Source organism: Diadema antillarum, unplaced genomic scaffold, assembly GCF_040938485.1.
Source record: "Diadema antillarum isolate AM-2024a unplaced genomic scaffold, OU_Dant_1.0 seq00001145_RagTag, whole genome shotgun sequence".
Taxonomy (NCBI): domain Eukaryota; kingdom Metazoa; phylum Echinodermata; class Echinoidea; order Diadematoida; family Diadematidae; genus Diadema; species Diadema antillarum.
In genome coordinates, this window is record NW_027271957.1 from 256,227 (window position 1) to 277,910 (window position 21,684).

The 21,684-nt window shown below is 38.3% G+C and overlaps 1 protein-coding gene across 2 annotated transcripts in view; it reads right to left on the reverse strand.

Moving 5' to 3' along the window:
- LOC139744182 (interleukin-6 receptor subunit beta-like) overlaps positions 1–21,684 on the reverse strand; it is a 131,603-nt gene that overhangs the window by 53,156 nt on the left and 56,763 nt on the right. For both annotated transcript variants that reach the window (XM_071654635.1, XM_071654634.1), the window contains exons 3-5: positions 6,018–6,267; positions 3,651–3,935; positions 888–1,008 (exon numbers count right to left, since the gene is read on the reverse strand). In XM_071654635.1, the coding sequence (XP_071510736.1) occupies positions 888–1,008; positions 3,651–3,935; positions 6,018–6,090 (479 nt within the window). In that variant the 5' untranslated portion in view covers positions 6,091–6,267. The remainder of the gene's footprint in view (positions 1–887; positions 1,009–3,650; positions 3,936–6,017; positions 6,268–21,684) is intronic.

The window sequence follows — 21,684 nt, forward strand, 5'->3', positions numbered from 1 at the left end:
ATCTTTGCCCGCATCGTCCTACATGTCTCTTCATCCTTGTGGAAGATGTCCCCCCTAAGTCTCAGTGCGGCTTTCAAACATCTCAACACACAATTGATATCTTTTGTGCTCTCAAACTACAGGAGAAGAGTCAAGAACAACAACTGCCTGCAATGTTCAACTTTTGGGATCTTTAAAAAGCTATAGACAAAGTCTCCTATCCTGCAATGTGGCAATTCTTGGTTGATTTGGATGTCTGGAGGACTTCACTGCCAAGGTAAGCTCCCTTCATGATGGCATGGTGGGTAGGGTACTGTATACGGCGAATATTTTGCAAGGTTTTTAATTTCGTGAATTTCGCGAGTCAGGTGCTATTCACAAAATTGAAGACACGCAAAAATATTGACTCTGATCCCGATGTGAATGTGACGTACGCGTTTACACTTCTCTGTTCAGAACAGGACTCCACAATCACGAATTTAACCACTCATGAAATAGTTGGGAATTCCAGATTCGCGAAAATTTAGTCTTGCGAAATATATGGCGTATACAGTATGCCATCAAAATGCCCTGCAGACCCCCTTACAATCACTGGAGGTCTCGAGCAAAGATGCACCTTGGTGCAAACCAGCCTCATGCTATACATGGCTGTCATGTTAAATGAAATTCCATCCGACTTGCCTTCCATCAACATGCGCTATGGCATTGATGGCAAACTCTTCAAACTTGCAGCATGCTTCTGTGGAAAGACAAGGAACTTTAACCATCTCAGTGTCTATGAGTTGCAGCATGCCGCCGACTTTGCTTTTGCCTGGACAGAGAAATACACATTACAAGACAAATTTTGCTTCAATAAAATGCATAATCATATACTTACACAATATTACCAATGTGTAATTTGTACTTACCTCTGATAGTAAAGTGTATCTTTTGTGTTTAAATTGGTTTTTCTGCCATCTTCCCAGCTGCATGTAAATGTATCGATGTTCGTTGACCAGCATGTCAGGTTTGTCACTGGAAGTGGTTTATCTACAATGTCAAACACATTACAAAAACAACATTTATATTGGTGTACAATGTCATCAAGCATCAAGCTGAATCAGTTGCAGAGTAGTTTGATGTTAACCAGCTTTTTTATATAATTGAGGTTTCTGCACATATGTACTGTTCCCAATGTTGATGGAACAGACATATCTCCACACTGTAGTATGGGTGCTGGTAGGGGGTTCCCGTTTCCTTTGTCTCTTTGGTACAGTCTATGTGTTTTTGTACAATGGCATATCAATTTTGATAAGTTGTTTTTGGTTTTGGATTGTAAATTGCCTTGGATATATATGATTAAAACGATGTAAAAATATATAGTGTACGTATAGCAGTTGCGCTACAGACGATGTGATGTAAAGTGCCGTGAAACGACTTACAGCTTGTACACGTAAGAGCACTATACAAATCAATGTAATTATTGTATTTTAAATTGTACTGTGTGTGCAAATTGGTGGGAAACTCATTTAAAGATTATTGAGCACATTGCGGCACTCTCATCTTTGCATTTACTAGCCAACACACAACTTTTAAAGGGAATTGTGTCCTTGTTATTTCTAACCTTTAGAGATTCCTCATACTTTGAATATGTAATGAAACATATACTTCTTGTCACCTTTACATATTACTAGAGGGGCAATACTAGCATTGTGGGCCTTACATTCAGAGTATTTTGTGACTTTGTGCTCTTATTTCAACAACTCAGCATGATCATGATAATTCGGAATCCATTCATACTTTATTCTAACCTGGTCATCCCGAAGTGTTAACAGTCCAAGTTTTGATTAGTTAAATAATAAATCATTTGGTAGATATTCACAAGATGCTTGCCGTGACGGACATTACATTTTTTGGACACGATCATTTACCTCCATGTGGACATGTTGAAAAATTTATGAATTGGAGCATTAAGTAAAAGAAATTTTCTTCTGAAATTAGTGCTCAGGTCCTGTTTAAGTAGCAAATTGATAATTGTGTACAACAGATTCTGCATTTATTTTATAGGTTTACAAATGTAGCATTACTGGGAGTACACTTTTAGCGTTACAGCCATTACAACTTGCGAGTTCAGGCTGCGCGCATTTGAGGTTTGCATGCGCGCACCAAAGTGCGTGCTCTAGTTTCTGTTAGGGCGAGGCGCGCCGTGCAGCTGAGGGTTTATGACGTAATAAAGGCTTCTACACATATTGGGATTCGGGCGACTCTGCACACAATGCAGTACGTATGGGTGGAAATAATAGAAGAACAAGATCAGTGGTGGAAATGACCTGCATGCTTGGCGGAGGTCTGCGCTCTCAGAGTGCTTTTCTAGTTTTAAGAAAAGTAACACTTTTCATGGAATTGCCCTAAGGAAATAATATCCTCAGCATCCTAGGAAATAATATCCTTAGCATTAACTGTGCAAACTGAATAAAAACTTTTCCATGTTGTGCTATGAACCAATTTTCAATTCATTTGACAGACTAGTACACTGTAAAAGTTTCGCGGTGTTGAAATTTTCGCGCATTTCGCGCAAACAGAAAGTAACGCAAAAAAATAAAAGCACGCAAATATTTTTGCTTGCCATGTGTTCCTGTGGGTGATGATGTCTTGATTCCGCAGTTTGTTTATACATACTTGTGCTTATTTTGCCCTGCCTGCTTATCTACATACATGTATACAATTTTCTCTCCCCTAGTTTTCACATGTGCTTTATTTCATTTCTTTTATCTATCTATCTATCTATCTATCTATATATATATATATATATATATATATATATATATATATATATATATATATATATATTAATTATTTTTTTCATTACTGTTATTCCATTGTCACTTTTGCCATTACTATATGTGTATATACTTTGATATGTTTGATTACTTTCTTTTGTTGCCTCCTCCTGGTACACCTTTAGGGCTCCCTGTTTGTTCAGCCCCCCCCCCCCCCTTCCCTTGCTGTTGCTTTTTTCACTCTTTCCCTTTCCATATTCTTCTGGTGTTCCTTATCTTCTTTGATGTTGCCTCCCTATTCATCCTTTCCTTCAATGGTTGCCTCCTTGATCCTCATGATCATTACTGACCCTCCTCCGCCTTTTGTCTGTCCGCTCTCCTCTGCCTTTTGTCTGTCCACCCTCCTGCTCGCTCTAATCCCCCTCCCTTTACCTGTTGGGCTCCTTGCCCATGACTTCCCACCCTCTCCTTTGTTTTCTTTGTTTTGTGTACCTAGCCTGTCCCTGTCTGTTCTTGTTGTGTGAAGTCCTTATATGTGATTGCTTTCCCTGCCTGTTTGTCATTTTGCCTCTGACGAAGATTCTGCTAGGATCGAAAGCTCAGGCCCCTTTTGACTCCATTTTACTTCATTGGCTCGCCTTCATTGGATAAGCAGTTTTCAGCAGCCTTTTTTTTGCTAGAATTACAAACAGGCGAAACTCTTCTCACCCAGCCAAGTGCAAAAAATTAGTCGCGCGAAAATATCCACTTTTACAGTATATGTAAAGTAATCCAAAGACATGCTGAAAGCTTTGAAAATGACATAAGAACAAGCCTTTTATGAGACAATTGTATGAAATAGAGAATGTATCCTGCAGTGAATCTCAGCACTTTTATAATTCTGGAAAATTCTGTAAAAAGTGATATACTCACAACCAACATGAATTGTAGTGGCAGAACTTTTGTAGTCATCGTATGACTCATTGGGTAGACCACAAAAGTAGGCGCCCTTGTCTTCGAGACTGGCATTGATGATGTGCAGCTGTCCGATGCTGTCATTCAGAACAGAACGGGTATGTTTCTCTGGTACTTGATTATCAAAGATCAGCATCCATATGATGTCGTTGGCTGTATGTGTCGTCAAAGTTCGGTTGACTGCACAGTGAAGTGTTAAGTTTGTGCCAACCTCGATGGCTTGTTCTTTTTCCAGAATGTCCGCTTTGGGTGGGAAAAAACAAAACGCAATGTTTAAAACGAAAATTGAACTTTCTCAGCCTTGTATGCATTTGCACATATTGTAGAACAAACTTATGAATATCTTTACATTTCAACACTTGAAAAACAAGGAATTTGATAAGAAAGGAGAAACTAGAAATGTCGCTATGGCGACTGATGCCTCCGCCATAATGCATGATTCTCCCAATAGGTGTATAGTACAATGTCTTCACAATGTGTGATGACAGTTTCACATACAATGTAACTGACAAAATATCAAAATAACAGGTTTGTCAGAAATGTCTTGAATGTTCACTTTCCACGAACTGGGTTTGCTATAATTGTCTATTAAAGAGTGCAGGTACACATACTTGGGGAATTGAAAATTTTTACTTGACTTCTGACTGACCTTATTATAAGTTTATGCATTGAGTATAATTTTCAAGGTATGAAGAAAGAGTGTAATTACAGTACAAAATATATCCTTTTTTTTTCATTTAAACCTAACCTTTGACCCTTAACCTTTGACCTTCTGGCTGGAAATTTCCAAGAGAATCTCCATTAAGTAATACATGTACATATATCAAATTTTAAAACTAATAATGCAATCATTGCATATACTAGTATATGAGGGAAATATTAACATTTTGAGGAGTTGACCTTGACCTTTGACCCCTGACTAATGACCCATGACCCCTAAATTCCCTAGATAATCCCTGCCAGTCAGTACATGCATATGTACCAAGTTCCATGAAGATATATTGAACTATTTGCGAGAAAAGTGATATTGCAACATTTTCACCTAACCTTTGACCTTTTGACCTTTGACTTTATGACATGAAACTCACTCTGGATAATCTTTACGCAGTAGTACATGTCTACACTAATTTTAAAGAAAATAACTGCGGGCATTGCATAGATATGGGGGAAATAGCAACATTTTTAGCATTTGACCTTGACCTTTTGACCTTTGACCTCTTGCCAATGTCACTAAAATCTACTCAACTAATTGTCCCATAATACATCATCCTTGGACCATGTTTGGTGAAAGCTGCTTCATCCAGTTTTGAGTTATCATGTAAACAGATAAATTTTAGGATTTGACCTTGATCTTTGACCTCTGTCCGATTTCACTGAAAAACTGATCAAGTAATTGTCCCATCATATATCATCCTCCAAGAAAGTTTGGTGAAATTTGCTCCATCCAGTCTTGAGTTATCGCGTAAACGGATACAATTTCGTGATTTGACCTTGACCTTTGACCTTTAACCTTTAGCCGATTTCACCCAAAATCTAATCAAATCATTGCCCCATCATACTTCATACTTGGACCAAGTTTGGTAAAATTCCAGTAAATATTAGTCAAGTTATCGCGTAAACGAAAGCGGATGGACATACGTACGGACGTACGGACGGACGGACAACCCGAAAATATAATGCCTCCGGCACCACTTCGTGGCGGAGGCATGAAAACAGAAACTATGGTGCACTAGTACAAGCATTTGTAACTCACTCTCTCTATGCAAAAGACCTGAAAAATCTTGAAGCAATCGCTTTATACATCAAATTACCATCTACTGTTGATACGTAACACATAGCAGAAAGGTTTCATCGACAAGGCACTTTTTGTCTCACTGTACAAAACATTACAAACCAACAAATAACAATGCACATGAACAAATAGTGTACTGAGCATGCACTCCAGGTGCAGAAAGAGACACTATTACAGAAGGATCATTGAGAAATGCAAATAATATGTGGGGCCTTTTTTGGCATATGTATGGATGGAGATGAGCTGCTTGGTGGTCGTCTACACTCTCAGAGTGCTTTTCTAGTTTTATAATGTGTGATTACTGAAAACTAGAAATACATTAAGACTTGACAATAGTCAAGTCCAATTCATGATTGTGTACAGGACAGGCAATCAACATGAATATGGTCTTGTGACATCATAAACTGACTGTAGTAGTGACTGCCACTGATCAACCAAAAGGTTTGGACAAGTTTATTAATTTTGAATGGACTGTTTGACTTTCCTTTTGGTGGGCACGACATTGCATACAGTGTACGTAAGTTCATACTCACTTTTTCCTCCAGAGGAAACCAAGGCAAGCCAACAGAGAGTAATGACCAGGATCCACACTGATTTTGCCATCATGTGTCTGTAAGTCTCTCCCTCTTCACACCTGAGGAAGGCCTTATGAAAGGCATCTAGTTAAGTATTTATTCCTGTTTGGTCTGATATTCACGTTTTTCTTCAAACTAAGCTATGAATAGTGCGGCTTAGATTGGATTAAAGGCCTCTGCTTGATGTCTTGAAAGATGTCTGCTCAGCCTGCATTAGAAGAAAAATAAAACACAAGAGTAAACAAAGTGAGACATTGAAGGTAAATGTGTACAAGATATTAACAAAATCCATGCTTCAAGAGAAGCATTCATTGCCAAAGATGTATGTACATGTATAATCAGCCAGAATATTAATCTAGTCATGCTAGCATGGAAAGGTGGTCATAAACTTCTAACAATTACATACAGTTCTGTATAGCAGGAAAATAAGCACCGAGAAGTGCAGTGCTCATCACAATAAAACTCAACGGGCAATGAAACTCTGAGTTCTCTAGCTTGAAATGTACATGTACAATGTGTACACACACATACACACACACACACACACACACACACACAACCCACAAACAAAACAAGGTACATAATATAAACATGAGGGTCAGGGCTTCCAAGAGCACAGTGATGCACTGGCTGGCACCACAGTATGATCCTTCCACAAAAGTCATCTTGCTACAGCATGTAGGTTATTGTAAAAAAACAAAACAAAACAAAACTTGATGCAATAAGATACATGTACTTATGATAAAATAAAAGAGCAATTTTACACATATGTACAGGATGTACACCAGCAGACTTGTGAGGCTAGATCGTTACCTCATCTAGTTGGCATGGGCACGAGCTGATATCATTGTTATTCTCAACTAGAAATGTCGCTATGGCGACTGGTATGCCTCCGCCATAATGCATGGTTCTCCGAATAGGTCTATAGCACAATGTCTTGACAATGTGTGATGACATTTTCACATAACTGGCAAAATATTAAAATGACAGGTTTGTCACAAATGCATTGAGTGTTCACTTTCCTTGAACTAGGTTTATTTGGATGAATGGCTATACTGTCTAAGACCCCGTTTACAGTGCGGGGCTGGGCCGCTGGGCCGTGGCTGGGCCGCGGCTAGGCCGCGGCCGAGCCCGCCTTCATTTCAGTGTAAACGCGCAAAAGGCCAAATGCGGGGCCAATTTTGGCCGCGCATTTGGCCACGCTCTGGAGGTGAGCCCAGCCTTTTCTCAGTGTAAACGCAAACGGGGCCAAATGCGTGGTCAATTTTAGTCTGGCTTCCAGACCCTCTGCCCTACTATTTCACTATTCAGGATATTAAACCCCTCAACATTGAAAACTAGTATAGTTTAAGGTGGTTTTGTCCTCCAAAGGATTTTTCCTTCGGCAAAGGCCTTTGCCCGAACAGTGACTTCGTCGCCACGGGATCCAGTTGGTAAAGTGTCTGAAAACCAGACTATACCAAATTGCATTTGTTTACAAGCAGAGCGCCACTATGATAAAATATTGAAAGATTTGAATGAAAAGCCCGGGCTGAGCCCCGCACTGTAAACGGGGTCTAAGAGTGCAGGTATTTGGGGATTTGAGGATTTGTACCCAACTTTTAACCCTTTTATAAGTTTAAAGAAGAAGTGAAATTTAGCACTTCCACTTGACCTTTGACCTTTTGGCAAGAAACTTCCAAGAGAATCTGTATTGGATAATACATGCATACACTAAATTTCAAGAAAAAGTAGGCATTGCATCTAGATAAGAGAGAAATAATGACAGTTTGATGAATTGACCTTGACCTTTGACCCATGACCCCTATATTCCCTACATGATCACTGCCAGTCAGTACATGCATCCATACTAAGTTCCATGAAGATACCTTGAAATATTTGTGAGATATGGAGAAAAAAGTGAAATTTTAACATTTTCACTTGACCTTTGACCTCATGACCCAAAGCTCTCTCTGGGGAATCTTTATTTGGTAGTTCATGTACACCAAGTTTCAAAAAATACCTCCAGGCATTGCATCTGATATAGGGGAAATAGTGAAATTTTGAGCATTTGACCTTGACCTTTTGACCTTTGGCCTTGAGCATGTGTGCCCAAATTTTGATAGGCACAACTTCACCCACTCATACATATACATGCCAAGTTTCATTAGAATACCTCTAAAGCCCTTATTTACACTTGTGTTTCTTAACCCCGTACTTTCTCTGACCCAGGACTATCGTTAATCCCGTACCAATCTTTTCAGCTTTTTACACTTGCCAATAAATCCTGTACTAAGCTCTTGTCCAGGGCTAAAGAGAAAACTTAACTTTTTACACTCGTATTTCTTAGTCCCGTACTTTCCAAACCACATGAGTATTCATGATTACGCTGTGCACTGTACAAGTACACGCACACACCGGCAGCACTTGATTACCTCGTTTCTGATTGGTCAGTGGGGGTCCGATTTCGTCTCTGTCGCTTAGCCCCGGATTATTTCTTCGTTCTGTTTACACTCACTTGCTTGACACCGCAATTGCGGTGCTAACCCTGCTTTTTTGCAGGGCCAGATAGTACGGGATTATCGGTGGGGATAGCCCACTTTGGCAGAAACAAGTGTAAACACAAAGTGGGCTAAGGAAAGTCTGGTACCAACGGTGGGGCTAAGGCCCCCCCTCCCCCCTTAGCCCTACCGTTGGTACGGGACTAAGCAAAAATTTGCAAGTGTAAAAAGCCCTTAAAGGCAGCCGATCGCCATCCCTAATGGTACGTAAACTCCGAACGACCGAAGTTTGTGCATGCAATTGCGCAATGCTACCATTGAGACAAGTGTGTGTGTGTGCGTGTGTGTGTACGCATCATACACAAACATTGTCACCGCGAGCTGCGGTGATTGAAGGAGAGAGGCCAGAAGACGCTGCGGCGTGTGTGTGTGTGTGCGTGTGTATGTACGCATCATACACAAATATTGTCACCGCGAGCTGCGGTGATTGGAGGAGAGAGGCCAGAAGACGCATGGCTCTTTCGGCCTCTCTTCATGAGCATGCGCACTGAGAGTGTGCGTCCATTCGGAAGCTCTCGTGGCTCGCTGGGACAGCCACTTTGGGTTAGGAGATAAGCACAGGGAGCTCTCTTGTAGCCTACCGTATTTTCGCTGACCCATTGAGCCAGTGCTATTCTCATTCGGGGGTCACTACATTTGATACAGAATGGGGGAGGCAGCGTGTTGCGTTCGTCTCCGTGCCGCACAAACCACTCGCCACGACTGAGTGTCTTTAACAGTTTTTTTAGATACGCTGTCCACAAAATTGATTACGGACGGAAGGACGGACGGACGGACAACCCGAAAACAAAATGCCTCCGGCGACACTTCATGGCGGAGGCATAAAATTGTGTGATACCGTACTGTCAAAGTGAATATTTTCGCATGAATAATTTTTGGCACTTGGCTTGGTGAGAAGTTTCCAATGTTTTTAATTCCGCGGAATCAAGACATCAACTAACTGGAACATATGGCAAGCAAAAATATTTGCATGCTTTTATTTTCGCGCTAGTTTCTGATTGCGCCAAAAGCGTGAAAATTTCCACTTTTACAGTACGGTACTTCTAAACCATATAATTTTTTTTTTTGGTGGTGTGATAAAGAGGAATCCTCTAACATGCTGGTTGCTTGATATCAAAGTCACTTTGTGTATTGTGTAGAAATATGCACAATTAAGTGTACCATGAAAGGTTTCATGCCAGAACACTGGTTATGCAACATCTTGCTTTAGTCATAAAGGCAGTGGCCAAAATTAAAAATACTGTATGAACATGTCAGCAGTCACCTTATCACTTTGAGCTGATTGATGCAGATGGATAACACTAGTGCTCTTACAGTGGTTCTGTGTAATGTACAATGTACGAGTGCATGGTACTTTTTTTATTTGTTGTTGTTTCTTTCAGCAGGAATGGCATAAAAAGCCACTGAACCTATGTTCCTCAAATCATATTTCCCAGTGAAAATGGTACAGATGTCCTGTTATTTGGAAAACTTCCATAAGAAAATACTCTTGATTTGAAAATCATAATGGAATCAGCAATTGCAACTGTGGTTCGCAGGGACACACACACAAACATATTACAATGTACTTGGGGGTGACATTGCTCCCAATTGTGGTCGCACTTGCTACTTGGCTGTCATGTGAATTCCTGTAAGTCGCTGTACACTCCTAAACCTGGCACAAGCAAGGAAAATTAGTATCTCTCTTCCCTACATTATGCTGTGACATTTTACCACGACTTCCCCTCCTCTTTCTGTCATCCTGTCTCTCATCTAACAATTATTCATAAACCATACACAGAAACCTCTCTCTTTTTCTTGAGGGCCGGAACAAGACCAAGGATTTCTTTGTGAGTGTGTGTTGTTGTTGTTAGGTGATATGCTAACTACAGAATCTTCCTTTTTTTTTAATTCTTCTTTCTTTCTGACGAATTTTGAGAACAAAATATCTCAACAATGACATGACCAGTTAACATGAAATTTTCAGTCAACATATCTCATATCAATATCTAATGACATTAAACTTTTCATGACAATAAAATACTGTATACACCATATATTTAGCGTATCTGGGCTACCCATCGTTTTTGCGAGTGGCTAAATTCACGATTGTAGAGTACTGTACCTAATGGAGAAATGTATACAGGTGCGTCACATTCATATCGAGATCGGAGTCATCATTTTTTGTGTGTCTTTAATTAGGTGATACGCCATCAGCGTATCACCTCTTGTGATTGTCAAAATCTTTATTATTTTTTATATATTCTTATTTCTTTCTTCCAAATTTTGTTAGTTCCACTTCTATCAGTTTTCATTATTCAATGATCATGAAAATTTCCATGATCAATGACATTCATATGAGGTTTCAGTTAGAGACTTTTCATGAGAATCAGTCATGCAAGACGTCACGTAGGCGCCATTTTGTGTTTTCCACATTGAGTCACCTACTTGACCATATCTTCCTAACTAAATGTTATTTCTGAAATTCCTGTGGTAGACATAAACTTCAAGTCCATATCTACTACCATGTACATTCCTGACCGCGTGCGCATCACGACGCACGCATATGCGTGCGTCAAAAATTCAAAATGCTCAAAATTCAACTTTGATCAAACGAGAGTACATTTCAGAAGATTTGGAGCATTTCAAAAATTTCCGCGCGTGCGCATTCGTGCGAGCGTTTTATGCGCGCGCAGCACGTACGGATGTTAGAAATTCTGTTTCTTTGAGTGATTTTAATTCCTGATTCATTAAGGATCAATATCCATTGATTTTTAGTAATTTTTGATGCGCGTTAAAGTTAGAAATCCGCGCACGCGACTATGGGCAAATACATGCAAAAATAATGATATTGTTTATTGAGCTCTAGCTCCTCAGAATGCACGGTGACCCCCATTTTTTATTACATGAATAGAAAGCTTATGAGTTGTAGATGTGATTTGATGTAGTCATTTGCTCGTCCGGATGTCATGACATCATAACGTCATCCTAATTCAAAAAATTGGATTTGAAAAAATCACAAAACGTTTTTTTTAACTTTAAATGTTAATATATCAGTAATTACAGTCAATTTTCTTCGAATTTTGAATATGTTTTAGCTTAATTATTGTACTACCGATGATATATTCAATACTTTTCATTTCGATAATAGTATCATGGTCAAAACTTTGATTGGAGATTTTTTGTCAAACTTCTTCTTGTTTACGAGTTATGTCTATGGGAACTGAATTTTTTCAAAATCCGGAATTGACATGGTCATGTTCTCGGAGCTGTAGCTCATTTATCTTTGATCGATTTTCTCTGAAATTTCAGTAAGTTATAGGTGAGACATTACGCTTTTACGTTCCTTCCATTTATTTTTTTATCAGAAGCCCGGATCATGCTGACATTTTCGATTGAAAATCAGAATTTGGATTGGATTTTGAGGGATTTTGAGTTCTATGTACAAAGTCTATGGGAACCTTTTTAGCTCTATTCGCTAAGGTGTTAACCTCGTAATCTAAGGCTCGTGGGTTCGATTCTCGATTGCGGCATTTCCTTTTTCTTTTTCTTTTTTTGCTTTTGCCTTGATACTTTGTACATGTATAAAAGACATATATAGAAATGCTTATATTTTACATGATTCACCATCGTTTCTTCTTTTTTTAAACTTTGTCATGAAAAAATATGAATAAAATAAAGAATAAAAATGACATAAAATAAAATAAAATTCAATAAAAGTCAATTTCCGCACGCGCAGCACTTACGGACAGTAGAAATTCCGTTTCTTTGAGTGATTTTGATTCTTGATACATCAAGGATCAATATCCATTGATTTTTAGTCATTTTTGACAAATAACAAGGTCGTGCGGCCGCGTGAAAGTTAGAAATCCGCGCGCCCGTCTATGGGCAAATACATGCAAAAATAATGATATTGTTTATTGAGCCCGTTTCTAGCTAGATCGGTAAGGCGTTTATCTCACAAACAGAAGCTCCATGGTTCAACACGAGGGGGCATTTTCTTTTTTTTTCTTCCTTTTTCTTGCTTTTGCCTTTATAAATTGTTCAAAAGACGTTTAGGAAATGCTTATACCTTAAAGGACAAGTTCACCTTCATAAACATAAGGATTGAGAGAATGTAGCAATATTAGTAGAACACATCGTTGAAAGTTTGAGGGAAATCGGACAATCCGTTCAAAAGTTATGAATTTTTGAAGTTTTTGTGCAGTAACCGCTGGATGAGAAGACTACTGCAGTGTGTGAATAACTTAGATGTCACATGCGTACAACAATATAAGGAAAATATAAAGAGAATTTCACAATATTTCATTTTTTGAAAAAAGTATGCATTCCCCCGACTCGTTACCGACAAATGTTATGGGTAATATTATTCCCCCTGCTCTTAGAAAGAGGCAAGTCATGTGCTCTTTTATTATGCGAAAAAAGTGAAAATATGTTGAATTTTCTTTACATTTTCTTTATACTGTTGTACGCATATGACTCACAGGCTGTAGTAGTCTCCTCATCCAGCGGTTCCAACACAAAAATTTTAAAAATTCATAACTTTTGCATCGATTGTCCAATTTTCCTCAAACTTTCACTGATGTGTTCTACTAATATTGTTGCATTCTCTCAATCCTTATGTTTATGAAGGTGAACTTGTCCTTTAAGCCCGCCGCACACTACACGATTTTGCCCCAATTCACCGGTCTTAAGACCTTAAGACTAGAAGTGTGACTTCACAGTCTTGCCATTTTCTAGTCGTACGACTGGGTCTTAGCGCCAGTCATAGAGATTTGACATGTTGAATTTCTACCGACTTCTACTAATGTTGCTGCTTTCACTCAATCCACATTTGTTGTTGGGTTTCGGTTTCCTTTAAATTCTTTCATTTAATTGGTCTCAAATAAGCCTACAATATTGTGTATTTTTCCTCTTTTTTTTCCTTTCTTACCTGAATAATTATCCCCTACTGACCAAATAAAAAGACATACATCTTGTATACTGGTAGACAATGTCAAACTTAGAATAATCCTTTTCCTGCTTTAAATGTTTCTCCTTTCAATATTATTTCTTTTCTGAATTACTGTAAAACATGATATATTCACGGCATGAATTTTTCGCGAATTGGAGCCGACGGCCTTTTTTGCGGCATGAAATTTTCGCGAACTGCCACTGGCATTCAATGCATATAGTGTAGACAAGAACTTTCGCGTGCATTTTAATTGCGCGAATCTTGGCGCTCACGAAATTCGCGAAATTAAATGCACGCAAAATTCCTCGTTTTACAGTACCCCACACTGCTCGATTTAAAAAAAGGAGGTGTTACAGCCATTTCGTTAATATCAAAGTTCATTACACTGAAGGTTGCTCAATCCAAAAATGAAAGAAAAAAAGTTTCGCTTTTCCAAAGTTTGCTATTCCAAAAATGCAGATAAGTATTGATATATCAGAGGTTAGTTGATACGAATACGATAATTTCTTTTCAGATACAAACCCCCTTTTTTCATTTTCAGATTAATGAACCTTCGGAACAATGCCACAAATGTTTGGATTGACAAAACCTATAACATTTTCGGAGAAACAAACATCACTGGGCATAGGGATTTTGCAAATTTCAGTTTGGGAATAACAAACCATCAGAATAACAAACCTTCTTCTTTTTTTCCCTTCAGAATGACGAAAACTGTGCAAAAAAGTGAATGATGTCAAGCTAAGAAATAAACCTTATTTCTTGCATTAAATATTTCCCCTCCCATCTTCTATACTTCTCCTGAGGTATACTCACTGCCCGATAAAAGTATAAACGATGTCAAACATGAATTAATCTATTTCTTGCTTTTCCTGCCCATCTATTCATCTTTTCTGAACTATCCTCCACTGCCCAATAAATAGAAAAAATGTTACTGTCATTACTCTGAAAGTTTGCTATTCTGAAGGTTTGTTAGTAGAAAAATAAATAAATAAATAAAAAGGCTTTGCTCTTTTGAAGATTCGTTAATCTATGAAATTTCATTTTTGAAGGTTCGTTCATTCGAAAATGAAAGAAGATTCAGTATTCTGTAAGTTCATTTTATTTTAGCTGAAAAAGAAATAAGTTCCATACTACATAATTCATAAATGATAGAAAGATATTATTCAGAGGGGTGAAGGTTCAGGTGTAAGTTTCTTCAGTTTGTCTCCCTCTGCAAATTAAATTTGTGAAGATCGCAAACACCGTTCTGCTGATCTGTATTAAATTAACAAACATGTCGGAAAAAAGGAACCAGTGGGACTCGAACCTGTCATCTACTGCTTTCCGGGCAGCGACACTACATGTACCACCAGGCTGTCCTTGGTTGCCAGCAGTGACATGATGAACATGGAACAAATACCCAAGCACCGAAATTCCGACATTGTTATGTTAAGTAGTCCAAGGCGGACAAGGCATAGGATAAATGAAAGAAAGATATTATTCAGAGGGGTGAAGGTTCAGGTGTGAGTTACTTCAGTTTGTCTCCCTCTGCAAATTAAATTTGTTAAGATTGCAACTGCTGATCTGTAAATTAACCCCTCTGAATAATATCTTTCTTTCATTTATCCTATGCCTTGTCCGCCCTGGAACAATGTCGGAATTTCGGAGCTTAGGTATTTGTTCCATGTTCATCGTGTCACTGCCGGCAATCAGGGACAGCCTTGTGGTAGTGTCGCTGCCTGGAAAGCGGTAGATGACAGGTTCGAGTCCCACTGGTTCCTTTTTTCCGACATGTTTGTTAATTTACAGATCAGCAGTTGCGATCTTAACAAATTTAATTTGCAGAGGGAGACAAACTGAAGAAACTCACACCTGTACATTATTCATTTTCAGATTAACGAACATTCAGAATAATGCCACAAATTGGATTGACAAGCCCTAATACATTTTCAGATTAATAAATTAGTTTAGTTCTGGATAACAAGCCATCGGAATTACGAGCATTATTCTTCTTTTGGAATAATGAACACCATGCAGAGAAATGAAGGACGTGAAACTAGGAATTTAACTTATTTTCTTGCCTCAAAGATTTTTTATACATTTTCCATACATTCCACTGTTAAGACTTAAAATGGGGCTTTCAGTTCACACTGCTTGCCTTTAGGATTGGACTACACGGACATTGGGTACTGACTATTACTGCTGTATATTATATCAAGCGAGTGCATGCCTATGCTGTGCTTCATATTACTACACACTGCTGCGCTGGGTGGCTGCAGGGCATACTGTAGGCACAGTGTATGACGTGCTGGCATGCTCGTAGCAAAACACCCATTACATGTTTGTTATACTGTGTATGTGTAGAAAACATATAAGTTATCAGTACTACCCAGGGACGCTTGACTGTTTTGTAGGGCCTATGCCATGACTGCGCAGTAGTGCATAAATGTAAACAAGATACGTGTAGTTATATTTATTGTGTACTTTAACAAAATGTATGCAAGTCACATGGTATCAATCTGGCCAATCACGAATCTTGCTTTTAATCACAATATTTACTATTCCAGTATATTGCATAATAGAACATGCACTATTTGTATTTGTAATTTTGTACACACTGCATAAATACACAACTGTACCTACAGCAATCAAAAGACTGAAAGGCCAAGTTTTGCTTAATTTTTCTTCATAGCATAATTCAATATAATCAAACATTTCTCCCTGAGAGACATCTCAAACGCCAATGATTGGTTTAATTGTACATCTGTTGACTTCATACTGCCACATACATAGTCACACATGCATATCTGGAGTATAGTGCTGATGTGATGCCACATACACCACAGCCTTATCTCCCCCCACCCCTCTTGCTGTCCTTGAATCTGCCTTCTACCAGGGAGGTCCCACCTCCCTGCTTTTACTCACTCTTCCCTCCTCATCTCCCAATAGACATGTTAAATCATGCCTCTCATCTGACAGGGTGCTGGTTCACTTCCTTTTCCTCCTATTAATATACCCCCTCTTATACAGTGTACCTCTCTCTGTGTCTCTTTTCTCTATGTATCTGTACTGTACATTGTATGTTCAAGGCACACTTCAGGCATCTACCAGTCAGAATACGAGGGTCATCCACACTTTTAAACATAAGAAATATTGCTGGTTTTGTTTTCAAACTTTTAAAAGTTGGCTTGGAGGTTTCCAAGATGGATGCATGCTCATTATTGTTCTACATGTAAACCAGCGAATTCATACCCGAGTTTTTATGAACCAATCAAGAGGTGAATATCTAAGGTTTTTATCTACACCGTATGTGACATCTAAAACTTCTAGAGAATGATACAATTTGCATCTCTTGTTGCTTATTCTGCAAGTATGTGATAAAGGTCCAGGGAAATCATTTCTTTTCACAGACATCATCCTAGATAATTTTCCTCACTGAATTTGATTTTCATACTAATTTCTTGCAATTCTGAATGAAGAACAAAATATTGAGAAAGAAAACTGCACTTGGGAATCAGGCACGGCGATACAGTGCAATTAACTCGGCCAAAGCTTATGACCTCGAAGCCTCATTTGTATAAAGTAAACAGCTTGTGTACGCAAAACCGCTGGGGTTATGTTGCACGGCAATCACAATATCTCACCTCAGACGCCATCAAATGATAAAATCTATACAGCAAACTAAAGGAGAAACTATTCTCTAACTGGCAATGTTAATTTGGATTTTATTGAGGATAAACCTGTGAAAATAACGTACACTGTAGGAAGTCAGTCTCTAAAAAAGTGTTAATTTTTCACATTTTTCTTTTTTTGCCCCAAAATAAAACTTCAGTATGACTTGTGGCAGTATGTCCATACTATGTTCCAAATATCTTTTCTTTAATATTTGGCGCTAGGTTATGTCAGGAAAAAACTGAAACCACTGTCATTTCTGACCCATGTAAAATCCATCATGTAAACAGTACACAAGTCCGATGTATTGGTTTTCGTGCAGCATGAAACAGTTATAAGCACATTCAGGGTTCGTCTCTCGCCCACTCACACTACCCTGTGTGACATATATCCATACTAGACATATGTGTGAAGTTTCAAGGTATTTAGTGATGACCGTTACGAATTCAAAAGCTTTGGCCTCTTATCAGTGAGTTAATTGCACCATATCATCGGGCCTGGAATGCCCCTCTAAATTCTGCTAAAACTCAGCGAACCACGCAAAGTACCATGCGACGTCATCTCAGGAATGAGCTCTATGATAAAAACATGTATCGATTTTATCCTTTGTCTTTGAACCTTTGCCCATTACAATTTTTTTATTGACTTTTTTTTTTGGGGGGGGGGGAGAGAGAATTGTTAGAAGGTTCAACAGAAGAGTAGCCTAAATAATTCAATTGTTACCAGCCAAAGAAAAATATCTGGATACTTTCTAGACCTACATTTGTAGTATAGTTTGGGGCCAGAGTCTGTGCTGATGTAGTCTGGGCTCCGTCCCCTTTTCCTTGGTGCCAAGAGAGGGCGCAAACTTTCTGATTGCGATATTCGAGAGACTGCGCGCCCAACGAAAAAGGGTCCGGGAAGAAAGTTTCAGTTTTACGACTTTCCGATCGGATTTTGACTGAACGCGATATATCATTCGCTCTGACAGGTCCCGCCCACCGAGTATGGTAGTAGTCTGTTTATCAAACCAATGTAAATGAAATTTGCGTCTATCTGACTTCGTATGTGATCTATATTAATGACATGTAGATTCATATAGGTCACAAATTGGTTTCAGAGTATTCAATTCTTCTGAAGAAAAGACACAGTACCTTTTTATTCATAGTAGGCCTAATACGAACACATAATGCTGAATTTACTGCTGAATTTGGATTAGACTAGTCATCGACCGTTATAGGCATTACACAGTTCAGTACCTTTCTCCCAACACCCTGCAGATCTGTCCTTGGTCTCTCTTCCACCCCCCTGGTCCCACCATGGGCGGATGGAGTACTGCATGCATGCATTGCATAATTATGTACCTTACCCAGTATAAAGTGTTTAGTTTGGCCATGGAGCTAAAAACGAATGGCGATCTACGATCGTTTATCTCTCTAGTGATTTCTCTCTATTTTTTTCAACTTTGTACAAAAGAATAGGGCCCAATAGTAGCCATGACTATTCGTATCATAATTAGAAATGTTCTTGATTTTGCGATCTTGTTTGTGGCAGTGCAACAGGATTTGGTAAGAGAGAGGTATTTCAATCGGCTGCTCTGTGTCCGAGTGAATCCATAAACACTTTGAAGAAGGCACTGATTCTAAATATCAAATTGATATTATATGCAAATTGACTGGGTATACTACGACTGCAGTCGACTGTATGTTGTACTTGTGTGCCAATCCTATAAGATGAAGCCTTGAACTTCTGGAATCCCCCCCCCTTTTTTTTTTTTTAGCCAAGTATAAACGTTAAGTAGGTTTACAATCGGATTTCTATATCTGGAGAACAATAATTCACAACACAACCACAATAGTAAAACTGTCAGCATAGGACCTAAATACCACGCAATTTCAAATAAAAACATCCACAAATCTTTCTGAGTGTGGGATCTGACGCTGAAATTACTAGTGATAAGTGATTTCATCGATAAGATATGTAGCCATCAAAGCTTTATGTGTTATAAAATATAACAGGTTAGAATACAAAAACACGCTTTGATTACGCGAGCATAAAAGGTTTCCGGCGTTGAGCTTCACAAGCTTAGGAATAGTATTTTATCAGTTTTGATTTAAAAAAAAATAAGCTGGTATTTTCTTCAGACCTAATTTACCAAAGGAAGATAAAGATATCACATGTTTGATGGAGAAATTACGTGGCAAACCTTATACACGCTATGTATCCAAAAATTGAATAGGCATTGTTTTCCCGAAGGTTCGTTAATCTGAAAATAAGAGAAACTTTATTATTTTGAAGGTTTGATAGCCCCCCACCCCCACCCCAAAAAACAAACAAACAAACAAACAAACAAACAAACAAACAAACATCAAACAAACAAACATATGAAACAAGGTTCGTAAATCCAACATATGGAAAAATTGCATACTTATAACCAAACATTCGGAATTACTAACCAATATCGTTTTATATTAACGAACCTTCGGGATTGCAAACTTTTTTTCTTTATATGTCTTTTAGGGGCTATACAAACGAACATTCGGAAGACCAATCCTTTAGGATTTTAAACGAACCTTATTTAGTTTTGGATTACTGAACCATCGTAATAATAAACCCTGAAAATGAACCTTCAGAAAAACAAACTGTAACCAGAAATGAGAAATTTCTGAGTCCAGAATTATTCAGCATTTAACAATCCCAGCGGATCGATTATTATACAATTCTGATATTCACATTGCATTATAAAGATGATGCCATGTAACCATCAGGAGGTAAACTAGCTATAATCATCAAGAAGGCAAGAGAGCCCCCTTGATATAACAGACAAACTCCACAACACCATGCTGAAGGGCATAGATATAAATCAGACACTTGCTTATATCGTATAGTGCAAAATAGATTTATTAATTATTCATTTAAACTTTATGATACCACAGTCTACGGGGTTCACCCCTCAGAACAACACGACATGATAACAACATGGTATGGTCTCCTATAAAGTTTATCTAGCTGCCCTAGATTTTTTAATCCTTCATTGTTGGACGATTTTTAAAGATGTTCATTAACAGCATGATTAAAGGAGAAATATCTGGTATTTCCAATGAAACATAATACTAGTACGTTACCGTTAAGACAAAATTGCAATATGTCGATCGTGTCCCACACTGCGCATCATCAATTTTTATACTATCCACGCAGCTGATGTTCAATGCATATAAATGCAATTTTACTAATAGCTGGGCTCGAAAGTTATATCATCTTAGTGTTAGATGCACCCTATTATACCCCTGTTCAAATTATGTTAGATTCTTTGAAATTACAATCCGTTAAACATAGACTGGAATATAATTATAATGTATTTATGTACAAGATTTTAAAAGGCCTTGCTCCCGAATATCTAAGACGAGTTTCTCCTCAGCGAACTAATCCATACTCTATACGAGATCAGTCTCCATGCACCAACTATATCTAGCTAAACCCAAGTCCGAGTATAAAAAGCAGTCTTTTTCATACACAGCAACGAAGCTATTTAACTCTCTACCCGTGTTTGTTAAATCCTCCGCCTCACTGCCCCTTTTTAAACGCAATGTCCGCAACATCCAGGTGATTACCAGCAGTAGTTAATTTCTCGTTTCTTTGAAAGTTGTACACATGTTTTCTTCCTGTCACCTTTCTTTCTCACCCTCTCTTTCTCTCCCCCCTCCCCCCTCTCTCTCGCTCTATCTATCTACAGAGGCTCTCCACTTTTATGAAATGTGTTATTGTGTGTGTTTGTATATTATTATTATGTATATATTTTATTGTATCATAAATGTGATTTGTTCCAGCAGGGCTCCCTTGGAAAGCAGGCCTTGCGGCTTGAATGGGACTACCCTGCTTTTATAAAGAAGACAATAAATAAATAAAAAAAAATCATCTGTGATGTGTAAATATTTGCTAAACCATTTACTTCCGGGTATTGCTTTCCAATAGGTTCTCTACAACCATACAGACAAGAGAAAGTCCACTCCCATTAAAACAAAAGAGAAGTAAAATGCATGTCTTTTCAACAGTATGGTTTTGCGGGAGGTAATTTGCTAGTCGTATCTTATTCAATTTTGCCCCAATTTTTTTTTTTTTTTTTTTTTTGGGGGGGGGGTGTATAAATGAGAATGACCTGTATATCCTCCTGCATTCACATTGATGAGCACCCATTAAAAAGAAGTGTTCGCTTTCATACAGTGTATGATGTCACATGCATATACAACTATATAAGGAAAATAAAAAGAGAATTTCACAAAACTTTACTTTTTGAATAAAGTGCACAGTTCTTCGACTTGCTACTGACGTATGTTAAGGGTAATATTATTCCCCCTGCCTTCTGAAAGAGAGAAGTCGAGTGTTCTTTTGTTATGCGAGAAAAATAGAAATATGTTGAATTTTCTTTATTCTTTCTTTACATCGTTGTACTCATGTGACATCACAAGCTATAGTAGTCTTTTCATCCAGCCGTAACTGAGCAAAAACTTCAAAAATTCATAAC